The sequence below is a fragment of the Schistocerca americana genome, chromosome 3 (assembly GCF_021461395.2).
Source record: "Schistocerca americana isolate TAMUIC-IGC-003095 chromosome 3, iqSchAmer2.1, whole genome shotgun sequence".
Lineage (NCBI taxonomy): Eukaryota > Metazoa > Arthropoda > Insecta > Orthoptera > Acrididae > Schistocerca > Schistocerca americana.
In genome coordinates, this window is record NC_060121.1 from 464183641 (window position 1) to 464203969 (window position 20329).

At 38.2% G+C, this 20329-nt stretch overlaps 1 protein-coding gene across 1 annotated transcript in view; it reads left to right on the forward strand.

Moving 5' to 3' along the window:
* The first annotated feature begins 351 nt into the window (after positions 1-351).
* Positions 352-20329, forward strand: part of LOC124607111 (vascular endothelial growth factor A-A-like) — a 68898-nt gene continuing 48920 nt past the window's right edge. Inside the window, exons 1-2 of the mRNA XM_047139308.1 lie at positions 352-471; positions 6084-6114. Coding sequence (XP_046995264.1) covers positions 403-471; positions 6084-6114 — 100 coding nt within the window. The 5' untranslated portion in view covers positions 352-402. The remainder of the gene's footprint in view (positions 472-6083; positions 6115-20329) is intronic.

Below are 20329 nucleotides of genomic sequence, written 5' to 3' on the forward strand. Positions count from 1 at the left end.
ATTAAAAAATTATATTTATATTTCATTGCAGAAGCATTTGATTGCTAAATCATCAAATAAAGTGGGGAATGTAAATTACAATAGTATGATCAAACATAAAGTTTGCTTGTACCTTCTTAAATTAAGGTCAGTATTATGTAACTTTAGTTTATTTTAGAAAAATATATTTTTTTAATTTTTTTAGGTCTGTCGAAATGATGAAAGATATTTCACAATTTTTAAATTACACAATCTGTGGTAATCCTTCTTATTGGTTTAAGTTATCAGCAGACCGTATCCATCCTGCATCCTTGTGGTCATTTCTGATATTTATATCAAGTTAGTGGTTTCCTGTTTCCTTTTTTTTTGTGAAGTAAAAGCAAGAACTTCAATCAGAGTGACCAACACATATTTACTGAAGCCATGCAGAGTACTATCGTCATTTTTGCTGTCTGTTTTTGGACTTTGTGCTATGCACAATATTGTCCACAGGTATAAAATCACCTTGCATATTACTGTCATTTTAATTAGTTTTCTAATATGTGTAAACCTCTTGGCAATAATACTGCAAGTGAACAACTGCTGTTAAATGATGTGTGTATAAAATGTCTGTGTGGAGAGCCTCTACAATTCTAATGTCTGACGAACTATGAGAACAATCAACTTCCCACATTGTCAAAAAATTATTCAAGAAAAAAACTGCAGATAATAATACTAGAATACAACTGCATGGAGTTTATTTTTTGTGTTTGTGGACATTACATAGTAGCTCTACAATTGATGTTACCTTTAGAGTTGATATTACCTTGTATCTGTCTAGATTTATCCATTTATTTTCTGTAATTTCTAAGTAATGCCCTGATAAGCATAACACAGCTTCAACATTCCATTTTAATTTCCTGTGTTGATAATGTGTGTTCATTTTACTTATGAGGATATTTCTGATGTGATGGAGAATATTGAATGAGATATGTTCATGCTAAAGATTGTGTCCAACCAGCAAGATAACACATTCGTAGTAGCTGTTTCAACTGCAACTTAATTTACCCTAACTTACAGCTCTATCCCCCGGAATATAATATGAATACTAAATGAATATTGAAAATGACCATAGCTGGATAGTCCTTTGTCCAGATTGGATATTTCTGTCAAAGAGCTGTGTAAGTAGCATTTTACTAGAAGTATTCATATGCAGATCATGTCTACATCTATGTTCAAAATCTGCAAATCACTGTGAAGTGTATGGCAGAGGATACTTCTGATCATACCTGCCATTAAGACATTTTCCTGCTCCATTGACTTATGGAACATGGGATAAATAATTGCTTGAATACCATATTGTTCTCTGTAATTAGACTAATCTTATCTTCCCAATACCTGCAGGAGTTATTTGTAGGAGTGCTATAGTATATTCCTAGAGTCATTACCTAAAGTTGCTTCTTGAAACCTACTGAATAAACTTTCAGTGACTCATTGATCATGTAGTCATTAGGTACTATGTTTTTTCAATTTGTGAAGTACAAAATTTTGCGTTTCTGAACATTTAAAGCAAGTTACCAATTCTTGTAACACTTTGAAATCTTATCAAAACCTGTCTGAATGTTTGTACATGGCTTTTCAGAAAATGTTTCGTTGTAGACAATGGCATCACTTATGAAAAGTCTGAGGCTACTATTAATATTGCCTTCAAGGCCAATAGCAGCAACCATACAGAATGGGTCCCGACACTCTTCTACGGAGCACATCAAAAGTTACTTCTGCATCTGTCAATGACTCTCCATCCAAGACAACAAGATAACATGCTGTATCCTCCCTACTAAAAAATCCTCAATATAGTCACAAACTTTGCTTGATATCCCATATGACTGTACTTTCAATAACAAATGTAGTGTGCTACAGAGTCAAATGCTTTTATGAAGTCAAGAAGTACTGCATCTACCTGACTACCTTGGTCCCCGGCTTTCAGGATGTCACGTGAAAAAAAAGCACGAGTTGGGTGCCACATGATCAGTGTTTCAGAACTCATGCTGGTTCCCATGAGGGAGGTCATTCTGTTTGAGATTATAATTATGTTGGAGCTCAGAATATGTACTATGATTTTACAATAAATAGATGTCAAGAACATTGGACAGGTGTTTTGTGGATCACTTCTGCTGTCCTTCTTGTAGAGAAGTGTGTCCTGTGTTTTCTTCCAGCCACTGGGCATGGCTTTTTGTTCGAGGGATGTATGATATGTTATGGTTAAAAGAGGAGGTAACTCAGCTGCATATTCCGCATAGAAACTGATAGAGATTCCTTTTGGGCCTGAAGCATTGTTCAGTTTTAATGATTTCAGCTGTTTTTCAATGCCACTGAGATTAATATCTATTTCACTCATCTTTACAATGATATGAGAATTAAACTGGGGGAATATTCCTGGATTTTCCTTTGTAAAGGAGCATTTGAAAACTGAGTTCAGCATGTCATGTATGATGCGATCAACCAAGGGCTTGTGGGGGAAGAGCTGGTTTGAGAATGTTTTTCCACGTAAGTGACTTGATATGCACAGTATCCAATCCTTGAACTTGCACATGCCTCTCAGCTTGGTGCGACAAGTGGCAGCTACTAATTATGATACATCTTGTATAGAAATCTTACAGTTGTGTCACTCCTGGCATCCCTCTCAGCTCGGTGCCCACACAGTGGCTTGTCACATCTTTTTTTATGCCTTTGAAAAAGCTTATGATACTACTTGAAGGTGTAATATGCTTTGACAACTCCACTCACGGGGCTTCTGAAAACACCTTTCTCTACTTTTATGGTCATTCTTCTGCGTGTATTATTTTAGATAACAAATCAACTGTGTTTTATCAGGCCAGAAAACAACATACCTCAAGCTAGCTTTCGAAAGCTTTCCTGCATTTAATAGCTGTAGATAGAGAGATTTGCACAAGAAGGACTCTTGGAAAGTACTCTTTATTTATGTACAACTTTTCAGTTTTTAGTTCATTTTCTAATCTTGTAGAAGGTGCACACTGGCTGCAGATTTCTTTCAGGAAGCTGGAGGAATAAGCACTAAAATCTGGTTTTAATTTTTCAAAAGAAAAAATCAATTTCTGTGATTCTTATCCTTCTTTTAATCTTAAACTAATTATGGAATGGACGTAAGCAGTGAATATTATTCTAGTGCATGAGCTGCTATGCTGAATTGATTAGTTACTCAGTGTGCAAGGCATGCTGTAGTGCTTTACTTGTGAAAGTATTATGATATGTTCAGACCTTTTTATGTGTAAGGTACAATTGGTCCCAGAAATTTTGTGTGTGATGCTTACTTTAAAAGTAATCTTTTACTTTTAGATTGACACTATTGAGTTTTATTCTTATATCATACAAATTCCATGAGTGATGAGGCCAGTTGCGATCTAAGGGGGGACGTATTTTACAATTGGGTGTGGTGAACATTAATTTTTTTGCATCTCAAGGTTAGAGTAAATTTCTTGTTTCATTGTTATGACTCCACTTTTGTCCTGGTAGTGAGGGATCAGTGCCTCATTACAGTGACCATCTTTCTTCCTCAGGAAATGTAGAGTAAAATTATGGTTTAACATCTTACATTCAGCTACACATTAAATATCCATACTATTCTCCCTGTGTTTTAGCAATATGTTTTAATGCAGGTGAACTGAAATAATAGTAGTTCATTTTAAACAAGAATGTATTTATTTGAGAGAGGTTTCCCTTAGGTCACTTCACTGTGTACCACAAGCAGCTTCCCTTGCATGTTCCAAGTTGGACTCACCAGTGGCAAATTCTTATCCTGAGCCACTGATGCCTGCCTTTCCCTATCCATCATGAACTTTTCCACACTCCTCCCTTCACCTCCTTTAGTTGTTCCCCTCACCCCCTCCACCCAGCACACTCACACACATCCATAAAGCTGCAATGTGTGTGTGTGTGTGTGTGTGTGTTTCATTTATCTGTTAGCTTCAAGAAAAACTTATATAAATGCAAAATATGGGGACGTAACTCCCTGGAGTCACCTGGAACAGTTTCACTGCCCTGAGGTAGCTCAAGTAACCTCTCTGGACCTGCATTTAGTTCACTCTGATCAATGTTCTTGACAACATGCTTTGTATCTTGTAGGACAATAAAATATATGTGTATGGAAACGTATGACCTGTTAGTTGTTATGATATGTAACTACTATTCTGAGTACCATATTTCCTACAGTAAATTCCAAACTGACAGCACAATAACAAATGAGAAGGGAATAAGAGTGGTAACCACTAAGATTCTGAAGCTTGAGCAAATGAAGCTTGCCTTACAGGTATACTAAAAGATATCTAGTATGGATTTAAACATTTTCTTATTAAATAATCATGTGTTTATGGAAAACTGGTTGAGTTACTTTTAGTGCTTTTCAAAAGATTGATTTTTCAATTTTTTATCACTTTCTAATCACAGTGTTTATCTTTAAACTGGCTCTTGTGTATACTTTTGGGAATTTAAAATTTCAGTGCTGTCTTCTAGCACAAATGTGGCACTAAATCATTCTGTTGTATTTGAGTAAAAAGTTACAAGGGCATGATGTGGCTTTTTATCTTTTTTATCTCAGTCCTTAAAAATTGCAATTTTCTGAAGATTTTAAGTACTAATATAACATTTATTGAGACATCCTGGAGTGTATAAATCATTCATAGGAGCTTACAACTGCTTTATTCATCAAAACAAGTCAGATGCCCAACATCCATGGTAGCAGGAAGTGAAATTTCTATTACAGAAAACTAGTTGTTGTGCAAGTAATCTGGCTAATATGCTGGCAACTGGTGTGCTTACAGAGTGATGTACCTAAAATATATGGAAAAGAGATATTGCTACTCACTGTAAAGATGATGCATTGAGTTGCTAACATGCACAACAAAAAGAGAGTTAGATATTTAGCTTTTGGCCAAAGCTTTCATCAGAAAAGAAAACACATACGCTTTCATTCACATAAGGAAACATACCTTATGCATATATGACTGTCATCTCCAGCAGCTCAGAATGGAATGGCATTCTGGTACAAGCTGATGGAGACAGCTCTCATGTGTGCATGAGATATCTTGCTTGTGTGAATGAATGTCTTGTGTGTGTTTCCTTTTCTGATGAAAGCTTTGGGTGAAAGCTAAATGTGTAATTGTATTTTCATTGTGCCTGTCTGCAACTCAATGTGTCATCTTTACAGTGAGTAGCAACCTATCTTTTCCTTATATTGCTCATATTCCAACTTGTTTCCAGTGTTACATCTAAAACATACATAATATGGGTAATGCAGTGATAAACACTAAATAGCATTTATTAAAATAGTTTATACAGAATGAAAAACTCAGCTTTGCGTGAGGAATGCTACTTGGCTCTGTAGTCAGTGTGCTAAGCCAATGTCACACACTGAAAGAGCACTATCTAATCTATAGAAGTTCAGTTCTAATAGTTTATAAGTCTGGCTCTGAATGAGAATATCGCTTAAATACTCAGTGGTTGCTGTGAGATGATCAGTCTTTCATAGAAAGATGATCAGTCTTTCATAGCAGCTGGCTATAATGGCAGCAACTGATGATCTGTGTCAGCAGGCAATAACTGTAGAGTTGGTGCTGGCGATTAACTGTGACAGGGACTGTGTGAACTGCTGAACCGCAACTGGCCAAATTTGATGCATATCCCTGATGATCCATGACAAACAAAATGATGTCCATATACATTCTACTTTGCAGAAGAGGAAAGCAGTTCCAGCTATCAGCACCAGCTGCAGTGGCTGACATAACTTGCAGCAGGTGGCATGAAATCTAAAGAGGTCTTGTGACAGAAAGCATAAACAGATCCCAGTTTAGAAGCACCATCTAGGTGGCAACACATACAACTGAGTGATGCCTGAATGAAGACTGCAGGCACAGCAGCAATCAATACAGTAAATAACAGAGCAAGACAAAACTATTTTCAATATAATTCACAGGGCTCAAAATCTTTTGCCTAGTTGTCAACTAATATACATTACATTTCATTATGGTACATTGCCTGAGATTAACAAACAAAACATATAACTTTAAACACAGCAACAGAAAGCCACATTAATTTTTTGTCTGTTGCAGTATGCTGAAACACCTGAATTTACAGATACAGGTAAGCTCTAGCTCTCCTATGACCTGCATTATGTTGTCATAATAATTTCGTAATTGGCCTAGAAGCAATAGAAATAAAAGTAATTGATCTGCTGTTGTTGGAATGTGTTAATCTGTTACTTCTCTATTAGCGTAGATATCATTTAACACAATACCGAATATGTTTTCAATATTCTCAACTGTTCTAGGCTGACTGTGGTATTTACCTGCTTTCAGAAAACATTGTGACATTCTCTCATCGTATTAAGATAATTCTTTCTGTAATGGTTGCTAACATTGACATTGTAACTGCTATGAGATAAAGTAAAATCTGTTGTAAAGATACCTTTAAGGTGCAGTTCCTAAGCACATCATTAGATGTACTAAGTTAAATACAAGTACACATAATTTATTTGCAGTTGTAGCTCATTTTCTATTTTTAATAACATAAAGACATTGTCCACCCCCTTAACTGAGTGGTCAGCTTGTCTGGCTCCCATGCAATTGGTCTGTGTTCGATTCCCAGCTGGGTTGGAGATTTTTTCCACTTGGGACTAGGTGCTGTGTTGTCCTCATCATCATCAGTGTGCAAGTCACCTGGAGTCGTGTCAACTGAAAAGACTTCCAGCTCAGCAGCTGAACATCCCCAGGTGGGGACTTTTGGTGATTGATGCTGTACAATCATTACATTTTATCCTTCAGTAACTAATCCTAGGTACAATTTGTATGTAGGCATAGAACAGTACAGTTCAGATATCACGTGCCTTGCCGGCCGAAGTGGCCGTGCGGTTAAAGGCGCTGCAGTCTGGAACCGCAAGACCGCTACGGTCGCAGGTTCGAATCCTGCCTCGGGCATGGATGTTTGTGATGTCCTTAGGTTAGTTAGGTTTAACTAGTTCTAAGTTCTAGGGGACTAATGACCTCAGCAGTTGAGTCCCATAGTGCTCAGAGCCATATCGCGTGCCTTTTTCTTCACACCTGAAATAAATCTCAACTCTATTCATGGATAAACTGTAGATGATATTATTCTGTTACCACCATTCCTATGAACATATGTATGGAATGTGTACTTGCAATAAAGGACAGGTCAACTTAACCTAATATCTTAAAATACTTAACCTACCTATTACAATAGAAAGCAACATACTGTAAGTTATTTACATACTCCATACTACAATATTTTCAATGGATTACAATAAATACATACAAGTGATAACAGCATTCCTCATTCTTTGCCTGTATACTCCTCTACATTATAAAATTCTTCTTCCATTGAGTAATCTTTTACATGTTTCCTGCATTTTTTTTTTTCATACTGTCCTGTAGACAACTCTTTACCAGCTGTACACCTGCATATCGTGAACCTGTTTTGCTTATACTTCTCAGCTGACCTTATTTCTTGTGGAATGAACATCGGCATTTTTTCTAGTAATGTGGTGCCTTTGACTAATGAAATTATTATTTTTGGTATCCACATGGATGGGAAAGTCAGTATTTTTAGTTTATGGAATGCAAAAGACAAAGGGGCAAGGAGCCCACTCGAGCCAAGTGCTCTAATGCTCTGCTTCCCGGTGGATTAGTGTCAAGATCCGGTGTGCCGGCCAGCTTGTGGATGGTTTTTAAGGGGAGCCGGAGGTGGTCAAATCCAAAAAATTACGATTTTTGTTTTGTTTTTTTGTTTTTTGCTACTGAGAATTAATTGGAACATTCCTCTTTAATGTAAACTTTGAATTATTGTTCTACTCGCCCTAGAAGTGGAGTTATTACCATTTTCCCCCACACCTGCAGAGGAAATGGGCGGCCGCTGAATGCGTCTAACACCCTCTCGTGACTTTCTGGCAAACTGCTTGGGATTTTCTCAGCCTGTTACGCATACAGCGCCTTATGTTATGCATACAGCGAGTGTGCAAGGGTTGGCTACATTGTTTTCTGTGACAAATGAAGCACTAAGAGCGTGGAACATCGTCTCTTTTCTGTTTACCGTTTCGAATTAGTTCAGTGTTGCGCCTGTTGTTGGTAGTATTATACTTCTTGTGTAAAGCGTTGTTCTCGTTACGATGCCACGTTTTAGTAACCGTGTATATAAGAAGAGGAAGAACGTAGGGAAAAGAAAATTAACACTAATACCAAGTTGCGATACTACAATTACTGAAACAGTGCGTTCTTCTGCTAAGCAACACATGGCCGGCCATAGCCCTGTGACATCTTCTAGCATGAAGCTGACTGGTGGAAGTGACAGATTTCGTGAATATGTTAGTGACAGTGATGATATTAATGAAGTACTGAATATTGGATTATTATCTTCTGTGCTGAAAGAAAGTGTTCTGTGCAAAATGTGTTCAAGTGTAGGAGTGGGACTAGAGATAACAAAGCACTTTGGTTTAGCTTGTGAGATGAAGATAATCTGTGCATGTTGCAAGTATCAAGTGACTTTCTACAATTCACATGCCAGTCTCTTTGGTGAAAATGGACGATCTAGAGTGTTTGATGTGAATGTTCGACTTGTGTATGGTCTTTGATCCATTGGAAAAGGCTCTGCTGGTAAACTGTTTTGTGGTATTATGAACTTGCCATCGCATCCAAGCAAATTTGGGTACTACTGTGAACTGGTAGGATCCTCTGTTGAAGATGTGACTTTGAAAACCATGAAGGAAGCAGTGGAGGAATCTGTAGAAATGAACGGTGGTTCTAGGTATTTGGTAGTGGCATGAGATGGTTCCTGGCAAAAGGGGGGTCATAAATCCCTGAATGAGGTTGTAACTGCTACTTGTGGTGATAGTGCAAAAGTGATAGATGTTGCAATATTATCAAAACATTGTAGGAGCAAAAATAAAATCAAAGGAGAGCACAGTGGAAGCTGTGAGGCAAATTTTAGTGGATCAAGTGGAGCAATGGAAGTGGATGGAGTGAAACAAATTTTTGAACGTTCAGTTCCCAGATACAACGTTAGGTACAAATACTACCTTGGGGATGGTGACTCCAAAGGTTTCAAGACTATAGAGGAACTGAAACCATATGGAAATGAATTTGCAGTTGAAAAGTTGGAATGTTCAAAAGCGTATGGGTGCACGGCTTCGAAGGCTCAGACAAACTTTGGGTTCAAGTAACCTCAGTGATGGAAAGACAATAGGAGGGAGAGGCAGGCTTACTGATGAGGTGATTGAACGTCTACAGAGATACCATGAGTATGCTATAAGGCAAAATACTAGTAATGTTAGTGACATGCGGAAAGCAGTGTGGGCATTGTTCCTTCATACTGCCTTTTCCAATGAATACCCTCAACACAGCCTGTGCCCAAAAGATTCCTGGTCCAAATATAATGCAAAAAAGGACTATGATCACAAACATGGTTTGCCAGCAGCTTTGATAAATGCAATAAAACCAATTTTTCATGACTTAGCACAGCCAGAATTGTTACACAAATGACTACACGGAAAGACGCAGAATCCTAATGAGAGCGTAAACAATTTGATTTGGAAAGTGATTCCTAAAAGGGTGTTTGTAAGCATAAAAACACTGCACTTTGGCATTTATGATGCAATAGCAACCTACAACCAAGGGAACAGTGTGAAGTTCTGAAGGCAGTGGGGTGAACACTGTACGAGCACTAAGAAATATTGACAGAGAAAAGATAAGAGGAGCAGAAAGAAGAGAAAGGCATATGAAGTATGATGGAACAACAGGCCAGAAAAGAAGACAGAAGAGGAAGCTTTTGGAGGATGAAGAAGAAGACCCTGATAATCCGTCCTATAGTGCAGGAATTTATTGAAAAACTTTGATAGCCATTTCCCGTAAATTAGAATTTTTCGAATATAAGGAACATTTTCTCAAAATCCACCCAAGCTAGAGAGATGAAATTTTTATACAGCACTCCTAGTGGTCAAACTTACATTGTAACACAGCCATTTGGCAATATGTTCAGTAGTTTCATTTCAGTTTAATTATAAAGCAATTATTTGTAAAAAAATTTGGGTCATTAATAAAAAAAAATAATTGGAAGGAAACTAGAAAAGATACTCCAAAATCTCTCTGTCATAACTGCAATACTAAACCACTCTATATGTAAAAAAAAAAATTCAAATTTTTCTATTTTGTAGTTTATTCATAAATGTTCCTCAAACTTAGTGATTTTAATGTGGGCAGCATAGGCACCTCCGGCTCCCCTTAAGGCAGTTTTCCATCTACCTTGGAGAATGCTGGCTGGTTTGCCTTATTCCACCTCAGTTACACTGTGTTGCCGATTTCTGCAGAAACACCATTTCCACATATGTGTATACTATAATTACTCTACCACGCAAACATTTGGGGCTACACTTGTCTGGCATGGGACATTCACGGGAAGAGGGGGGGGGGGGGGGGGGGGCTCTGGGGGCCGAACCACACAGTAACCCCTGGGTTTGGAGTGGCGCAGTGGTGGGGTGGGTGGACTGCTGTGGCCTGTTGTGGGGTTGTGAACCACTGAGAGCTATAGTGGAACGAAGTCGTTTCTAGATCCTCAGTTTAATAGATACATACTGATCGACATATACATATGTACAAGGGACAAGGAGATAAGACACTTAAGCAACAAGGCTGCACAAAACCACAGGTCAAGATGGGCATAGCAGAATAATATGAGAGAGATATTAATAACCAAATGATAATAAAGATGAGGTCTGAAAATAAGAAAAACCAGAAACTGAAAAGAGATCAAGAAGTATCTGTGAGACATAAGGCAAGAGTAGAGGTGACACCATAATGTGAGCATCAATGGGAAAAGAGAGAGAGAGAGAGAGAGAGAGAGAGAGAGAGAGAGAAGGCATAGTTTGTAAAATAAAACAATGGAGCCAAAAAATACAACAAGGAGTAAAAAAGAAAAAATAATAATATACTGAGGTGATAAAAGTCGTGGGATACCTCTTAATATTATGTTGGACCTCCTTTCGTGTGACGTAGTGCAGCAGCATGGTCTCAACAAGTTGTTGGAAATCTCCTGCAAAAATATTGAGCCATGCTACCTCTGTAGCCATCTGTAATTGCAAAAGTGTTGCTGCTGCAAGATTTGTGGCAATCTGTGTAGCCATATCATTAGCTTGAATGTCCAGAATATTCTTCAAACCAGTTGTGGTCTGGTGACATGGCACATTGTCATCCATAAAAATTCCAACATTGTTTGGGAACAAGAAGCCTATGAATGGCTGCAGATGGCCTCCAAGTAGCTGAACATAAACATTTTCAGTCAATGATTGGTTCAGTTGCAACAGAGGAACCAGTCCATTCCATGTAAATACAGCCCAAACCATTATTGAGCCACCCCCAGATTGCACAGCATATTGGTGACAACATGGGTACATGGCTTTGGGGTGTCTGCACCACACTCAGATCTGACCATCCACTCTTGCCAACTGAAATCAGGACTTGACCAGGCCATGGTTTTCCAGTCAACTAGGGTCCAACCAATACACTCAAGAGTCCAGGAGAGGTGCTACAGTAATGTCACGCTGTTAGTAAAGGCACTTGCTTTAGTTGCCTTCTGCCGTAGCCCATTAATACCAAATTTTGCCACAGTACCCTAATGTATACATTCATCATGCATCCCACTTGGATTTGTGTGGTTATTTGACACAGAGTTGCTTGTCTGTTAGCACCAACAATTCTATGCAAACACTGCTGCTCATGGTCATTAAGGAATGCCGTTGGCCAGTGTGTTGCATCTGGTGAGAGTTAATGGCAGAAATTTGGTATTCTTGGCACTCTCTTGACAAAGCAAATCTCAAAATAATGAATTTCCTAACAATTTCTGAAATGGATAGGAGAAGCGACACATTGATTTTTGTTTGAATTTGCTGGATCATATAACAGACGAAGAATGACAAGTAATATAGAAAAACACAATGCAGTATAATATTGTATTAATGTGTTAGCACAGTATGAATATATAACCAACTAATTTCACTATTGATTGGTATTATTGTCACATTATAGCATATCAATACTATTTGTCAATTTACAGATGTAATTTAGCCTACTAGGTAATCTTTAATAGTGTCAAGTTCTTGCACTAACAGCCTTGGTGAATCTTTGGAATGATTTTCTAATACCTAATGAAGTCTTGTAGATTCCTGTATAATTCTCTGTTACGACTTTTGCTTCAGTAATGAGAGTCATTCATTCATAATGTATATTAACAGGATGAAGCAGTCACTGTGGGCTACTTCTGTAAAGTATACTAACAATATATCATTACTAGTGCTGCTCTACTGACACTCATACAAAGAAAATTACTTCTAGATTAATTTATATATACTAGTGGATAAATCATGTAAATACAATAGCTTTTTTTAAAAAAGCCACTATCATCTGCTTTTATCTAATACTTAAAACTACAAATTCATATAACTTTACATAGACACTTTCAGCTGTCTATGTACTGATGAAGTCAACCTCTTTTTTTCTTTATTTAATTGTTTCATTTCTTGCTACAGTGTAAGAGTAAACCCAGTGCACTACTTGAAGTAATTATAGCTCAATGCTTTTTTATTCTCAACTAAATTGAGCTGCATAACAATATATACAGTAGACATCATATTCTTTTTATCATCAGTCTTTTGAGTGATTCCCAGCTCTCCCTCTGCTTGGATCTATTAGAAGCTAATTTCTACATTTCTGCATAGTAGACATATTGGTACCTAAACAGAAAAAAATGTTCAGCAGCTTTTATACCAGATCTGTAAATTAAGGAACAAGCAATGCCCTTCATTTTAACAATTTCTGTATGCGCCACACACAGCTCATTCAGAATTGTTTCTCATAGTGCAGTTGAGATGTCAACACATAGCTCAAACAGTAACCAGTCAGCTATTAATGCATGCTTAACTTCCAGTGCATACCAAGTTTTAACCTGCATCCAGCAGTTGAATGATCATCTGAAACTCTGGTTCTTTTCCATGTCTTCCAAGCCACATACTCCACTAGTCCAGTTAGGCAAAATACAAATTGACCAAATTTGTCATGAGCCATTTCTTCTAAAGCCAAGGTTTAATAAATAGCTTCTGATGTAAATTTTTTGCATGCCCATCTTCTACAGCAGCTGTAAAAACCAGTAATCAAGGCAGAAGATCAATAATATATTCTGTTGTGTTTGATAATGGCACATGAGGGCAACAGGATACATTTGCATTGAAAATTGTCAGTTTGAATTAAATCTGTGACACACCTCATGTTGTTGTTGTCATTGCTGTTGTTGTGATTTTCAGTCCTGAGACTGGTTTGATGCAGCTCTCCATGCTACTCTATCCTGTGCAAGCTTCTTCATCTCCCAGTACCTACTGCAACCTACACCCTTCTGAATCTGCTTGGTGTATTCATCTCTTGGTCTCCCTCTACGATTTTTACCCTCCACGCTGCTCTCCAGTACTAAATTGGTGATCCCTTGATGCCTCAGAACATGTCCTACCAACTGATCCCTTCTTCTAGTCAAGTTGTGCCACAAACTTCTCTTCTCCCCAATCCTATTCAATACCGCCTCATTAGTTTTGTGATCTACCCATCTAATCTTCAGCATTCTTCTGTAACACCACATTTCAAAAGCATCTATTCTCTTCTTGTCTAAACTATTTATCGTCCATGTTTCACTTCCATAAATGGCTACACTCCATGCAAATACTTTCAGAAGCGACTTCCTGACACTTAAATCTATACTCGGTGTTAACAAATTTCTCTTTTTCAAAAACGCTTTCCTTGCCATTGCCAGTCTACATTTTATATCTTCTCTACTTTGACCATCATCAGTTATTTTGCTCCCCAAATAGCAAAACTCCTTTACTACTTTAAGTGTCTCATTTCCTAATCTAATTCCCTCAGCATCACCCAACTTAATTCAACTACATTCCATTATCTTAGTTTTGCTTTTGTTGATGTTCATCTTATATTCTCCTTTCAAGACACTATCCATTCTGTTCAACTGCTCTTCCATGTCCTTTTGCTGTCTCTGACAGAATTACAATGTCATCGGCGAACCTCGAAGTTTTTATTTCTTCTCCATGGATTTTAATACCTACTCCAAATTTTTCTTTTGTTTCCTTCACAGCTTTCTCAATATAAAGATTGAATAACATTGGGGAGAGGCTACAACCCTGTCTCACTCCCTTCCCAACCACTGCTTCCCTTTCATGTCTCGACTCTTATAACTGCCATCTGGTTCCTGTACAAATTGTAAATAGCCTTTCGCTCCCTGTATTTTACCCGTGCCACCTTCAGAATTTGAAAGAGAGAGTTCCAGTCAACATTGTCAGAAGTTTTCTCTAAGTCTAAAAATGCTAGAAACATAGGTTTGCCTTTCCTTAATCTCGCTTCTAAGATAAGTCGTAGGGTCAGTATTGCCTCACGTGTTCCAACATTTCTATGGAATCCAAACTGATCTTCCCCTAGGTTGGCTTTACTAGTTTTTCCATTCATCTGTAAAGAATTCGCTTTAGTATTTTGCAGCCGTGACTTATTAAACTGATAGTTCTGTAATTTTCACATCTGTCAACACCTGCTTTCTTTGGGATTGGAATTATTATATTCTTCTTGAAGTCTGAGTGTATTTCGCCTGTCTCATACATCTTGCTCACCAGATGGTAGAGTTTTGTCAGGACTGGCTCTCCCAAGGCTATCAGTAGTTCTAATGGAATGTTGTTTACTCCCGGGGCCTTGTTTCGACTCAGGTCTATCAGTGCTCTGTCAAACTCTTCACACAGTATCATATCTCCCATTTCATCCTGATCTACCTCCTCTTCCATTTCCATAATATTGTCCTCAAGTACATTGCCCTTGTATAGACCCTCTATATACTCCTTCCACCTTTCTCATATTACAATGTAACAAATAACTGAAGTTTATATTTCAATGACACATCTTCAATATTCAGCTTGCAGTATCACGTGGTGTGTGAGATTGTGAAACCTATCAAAGTAGTGGACCTACCCAGACTCCATAACACTTCCCCAAGAAGCCATGTTAACTGCACATTACACAATGGAATCACTATCTTGAAGTGCCCTAATATAAAGGGTGAGTCACTAACTATTGCCACCAGGAATAACTCCAAAAGAACAATAGGAGCTGAAAAGTTTGTGGGACAAAAGTTGAATGGGTCAAAGGGGACCATAATTCAATGTTGGTTTTTTGTTGTTAGGCGGGGTCACTTCAGAGATATGAAGGGCAACTTTGTTTTTTAAAATGGGATACTATAGTTTGTTACTTATTTTCTGATAGCGGCTATCGAGACGAATCCAATGATGTGTAACAATAAGGTCTTTGAAGGTCAACAAAGGTGGCATAAACATCCATTCACAGAAGGTTTTTGAACTGATGACCATTGGTATCAATGCAGTGCTGCAATATTCTTATCATGGATTGAGGGGTATTCCTTATCACATCGGCACTTACCGAAGCACATGCTTTGACAGTTCTCTCTCACATACCTTCAGGTGTAGTTGGAATGTCTTTATAAACAATGTCTTTTATGAATCACCACAGGAAAAAATCCAAAGGCATCAAGTCTGGCAAACGAGCCAGCCATGACATCTCCTCCACGTCCAATCCAATGATTTGAGAATTGTCTCTGCAACTCATTTCTAGCCATCAGCAAGAAACGCGCCGTACACCTATCATGTTGATACCACATTGTGTTCCTTGTTCCTAAAGGTATTTCTTCCAATAACAGACCTAATGTTTCTTGCACAAATGTGATGTACTTCATACCATTAAGACTTCCTTCGATGAAATATGGGCCTATAATTCTGTCGTCAAGAATACCACACCATACATTTACAGACCACAGTTATTGGTGTGCAACTTGCTGCAGCCAACATGGATTTTCAGTTGCCCAATAATGTGTGTTATGCAAATTAACATTTCCGTGGTTCATGAATGTAGCCTCGTCAGTAAATAAAATCACATTAATAAATGTGTCATCCCTCTGAATCTGAAGTTGAGCCCATTGGAGAATTCAATGCGAATTCTTGGTGGAGACTGGTGTAAGGATGATATTTATGGTGAATCAAAACCACAGTGGCAAGAATACCAATTTCTGTTTCCTCATTAGTAACTTTCCTTTGTGGGCCGAAGTGGCCATGCGGTTAAAAGTGCTGCAGTCTGGAGCCGCAAGACCGCTAAGGTCGCAGGTTCGAATCCTGCCTCGGGCATGGATGTTTGTGATGTCCTTAGGTTAGTTAGGTTTAACTAGTTCTAAGTTCTAGGGGACTAATGACCTCAGCAGTTGAGTCCCATAGTGCTCAGAGCCATTTGAACTTTCCTTTGCAGGATATGTTTCTGATGTGTTAAAGATCCAGTTGTTTTCAGTTTATCATACACATATTTAAATGTACGACATGTAGGGTGAGTACGTTGAGGATATCGTTCAGCATATAAGTCTCTAGCTCTCACTGAATTTCATTGGCATTCCCCTTAAATGAGAAGCATATCGACTCTTTCTTTGAAGGAATATGTCTTTCACATTTACTTGATTTGACGATACTAGTCTTACCGTTCCTATTAGTGTTGTATTGCGAAACCATCGAATGGTGTTTACACGTCAATGGCACATTAGGTGGATATGCCATATTCAGTGAATATTTACTATTTGCACGATATAGAGAGAGAATTATCTGAGCATGCACTTTGATAAGTGCCAAAGTGATAAGGAATACTTCTCAGTCCATGATAAGAAGATTGAAACACTGCATTGATGCCAATGGTCATCACTTTGAATACCTTCTGTAAATGAACATTCATGCCACCTTCTTGACCTTTGTTAACATTCAAAGACCTTACTGTTACACATCATTGGATTCATCTCAATAGCCACTATCAGAAAGTAAGTACCAAACTATAGCATACCATTAAAAAAATAAAAAAAAACAAAGTTGACCTTCACATATCTGACGCGACCCCACCTAGCAACAAAACACGATCATATTATGGCCCCTGTTGTCCCATGCAACATTTGTCCCACAGACTTTTCAGCTACTATAATACTTTTGGAGTTATTCTAGGTGGCAATAGTTAGTGACTCACCCTGTAGAATCATAAGGTGTAAAATTGCAATAATCCTGTTACACAAATATCCATTCAATCAATAGAATAAATCAGTCAATTGAAGGGAACTACATGCTCCTTCAAATAACAGTGCAAGTGAAACATATACAGATTATTTATTACATTGACCAATTCCAAAGTATTAGTATCAGCATTCTATGAAGAAAGGAAGTTAATTCTTGATGACATCTAACAAGGTAGGCAAATGGAGGGATGGCTCCCATATCCTAGCTGCACATTAAATCATTAATCCAATCCAATCCAATGATTAATGTAGAAACTCCAGTGGTTGGGTGAATACCAGAATACCACATCAAATGATACTAAGGCATGAAATGGGTTCAGTGGAGCTGTGGTGGGTTCATAGTGGATAGTCAGAATCTCATTCGTCAGGACTTGACAACTCCAAGTGCCACAATATCTCATACCAGTGACCTGTCTCCATCCATCATCAAACCAAGAGTGTCCATTTTTCTTTGACCATCTCACAGTTTGTACCAATCTGACCATAAATGTCAATCTTGAAAAATGTTACTCTTTTCCACCAATAATGTGTCAATGCCACATTTAACAAATCTCCACCCCGGAATGTCATGTCACGGGCCAATCAGAGCACATCTCCCTTGCTAGTTTGTAATAGAAATTCCTGTCTGATGACAGCCAGCAAGGGACAAATCAAAGAGTAGTTTTATACCTCTGAATTTTCCACAACTTGTAATTTTCCATCATAAATTGTGATGGCACAGCAAGCACTTGAAACTGTTGCCTTCAGCCATCTGAAGCGACGAGACATGCCACTAACCTCAACTTACTGAAAAGGACTGGTAGGCTCCGTGAGCCGTCACTGGTGGCCACTTGACACATGCAAGTCAGCACAAAGCTTGGAGTGCCCATGACACCCCTACTGCATTCAGAGCAGTGTGCAGGCCATGCATTTCTCACTTATTCACAGACTGGAAGTATTAGCCCCTTTACTGACAACCACAAAAATTTTCTCAAATACATTTCCCCGTAATAAGTCAATGTAATGAGACTAAGTAAAAGCAACTGAAGCATCCTGCCTATCACCAGTCGTGACAAGGGGCAGATAAATTTAGTATAAATGGAAAGAGTCAATCCAGATGGCTTGTAACCTTCCAAGGTGTATGTCATATCATTACAAATCATACAGAGGACATGTTCACTTTTTCCCAATCTAATGCTTATCTCATTATATCATGGCTTCATTGTTTTCTTCAGGGCTGATGAATGCTGCAATTATCTTTATAAACTGAAGTGGCTGATGCAAATAATATCAGTTATAAAATCATTTTAACAAAGTTTTTTACTTCTATGTTTTGTATTTTACCTCCAAAATAATTTTCTAAAGGAGAATAGATTTCATCTTCACAACAATTACTTTAGAATTTCTTTACAGAAAAATTAACAGCCAACTGCCTACCACCAGCTGGAATTGCTCTTCCACCACACATGGCACACAATAAAAGTGTGATACAATTTATTGAAAATAACACTCATATTATTAGCAAACAAATTACTTGCTTTGCCTTTCTATAAATTTTAGATGTTGTTGTTGTTGTGTTTTTCAGTCTTAAGAATGGTTGAGATGCAGCCCTCCTTGATAGTCTAACCTGTGTAAGCATCTAAATCTCTGAATACTACAGTTTTTATCCCTCCCTCCCCCCATTCAACATTAAATCAGTCATCCCTTAATGTCTCAAAATGTGCCCCATTAACCAATCCCTGTATTTAATTTTAAATATGAACAGTCTCAGTTACACCGTTTACCTAGAATTTACCTAGGTTTCAGTCAGGATAATCCAACCTTCTTCAGAATAACAGTATCTACTGTTTGTCCATAGTGGACAGTTCGTGGTCTAGTGGCTAGTGTTGCTGCCTCTTGATCACGGGGTCCCGGGTTCAATTCCGGCCAGTTTGGGGATTTTCTCTGCCCAGCGACTGGGAGTTTGTGTTGTTCTCATCATTTCATTATCATCATCATCATCATCATACAGACAGTGGCTAAATTGGACTGTGAAAAATTGGACTGTGTAAAAATTGGGACTTTGTAAGAGTGCTGTTGACTGCACAGTTGAATGCCTCACAAACCGATCATCATCACCAAGCCCTGTATTTAGTCAACTTACACACAAATTTCTTTTCTCTGTAATTCTATTCAGTACCTCCTTGTTAGATATATGATCTATCCATCTAATCTTCAGCCTTGTTCTGTAACACCACATTTCAAAAATCTGCCATATTCCTTTTGTCTGAACTGTTTATTGCCCATGTTTCACTTTTGTATAAAGCTACAGTCCATGATGTGTCGACAGAAGTGCCGACACAGTGTGATTTGAGGGGACCGCAATGCACGCTATAAACACACGAAGGATGGCATGAGGTCTGAAACAGGATACATAATGAATGCTATAAAGAAAAGTACGTGGCTTTTGGAATACTTAACTTTAATCCATCCTTGTTGTATACATCGTTCTTGATGAGACATGCTTTATACGATTAGTATCAATTGCTATGTAAGGCTAATGGCGCCTTGCTAGGTCGTAGCCATGGACTTAGCTGAAGGCTATTCTAACTATCTGCTCGGCAAAGGAGCGAGGCTTCATCAGTGTATTCGCTAGCAAAGTCGTCCGTACAACTGGGGTGAGTGCTAGTCCATCTCTCGAGACCTGCCTTGTGGTGACGCTCGGTCTGCGATCACTGACAGTGGCGACACGCGGGTCCGACATGTACTAATGGACCGCGGCCGATTTAAAGCTACCACCTAGCAAGTGTGGTGTCTGGCGGTGACACCACAGTCCACACAAATACTTTCAGAAAAGAGCTCCTCACACTTAAATCTATATTTGATATTAACAAAGTTCTGTTCTTAAGAAATAGTTTTCTTGCCATTGCCATTCTACATTTTACATCCTCTCTACTTTAGCTTTCATCAATTATTTTACTGCCTAAACATCAAAACTCTTGTGTTACTTTTAGCATCTCAGTTCCTAATCTAATTCTGTCAGCATCACCTGATTTAAGTTAATTAAATTCCATTATCCTTATTTAGCTTTTGTTGATGTTCATCTCATATCCTCCTTCCAAGACAATGTACATTCCATTCAATTACTTGGCCAAGTCCTTTGCTGTCTCAAATGGATTTACAATTTCATTGG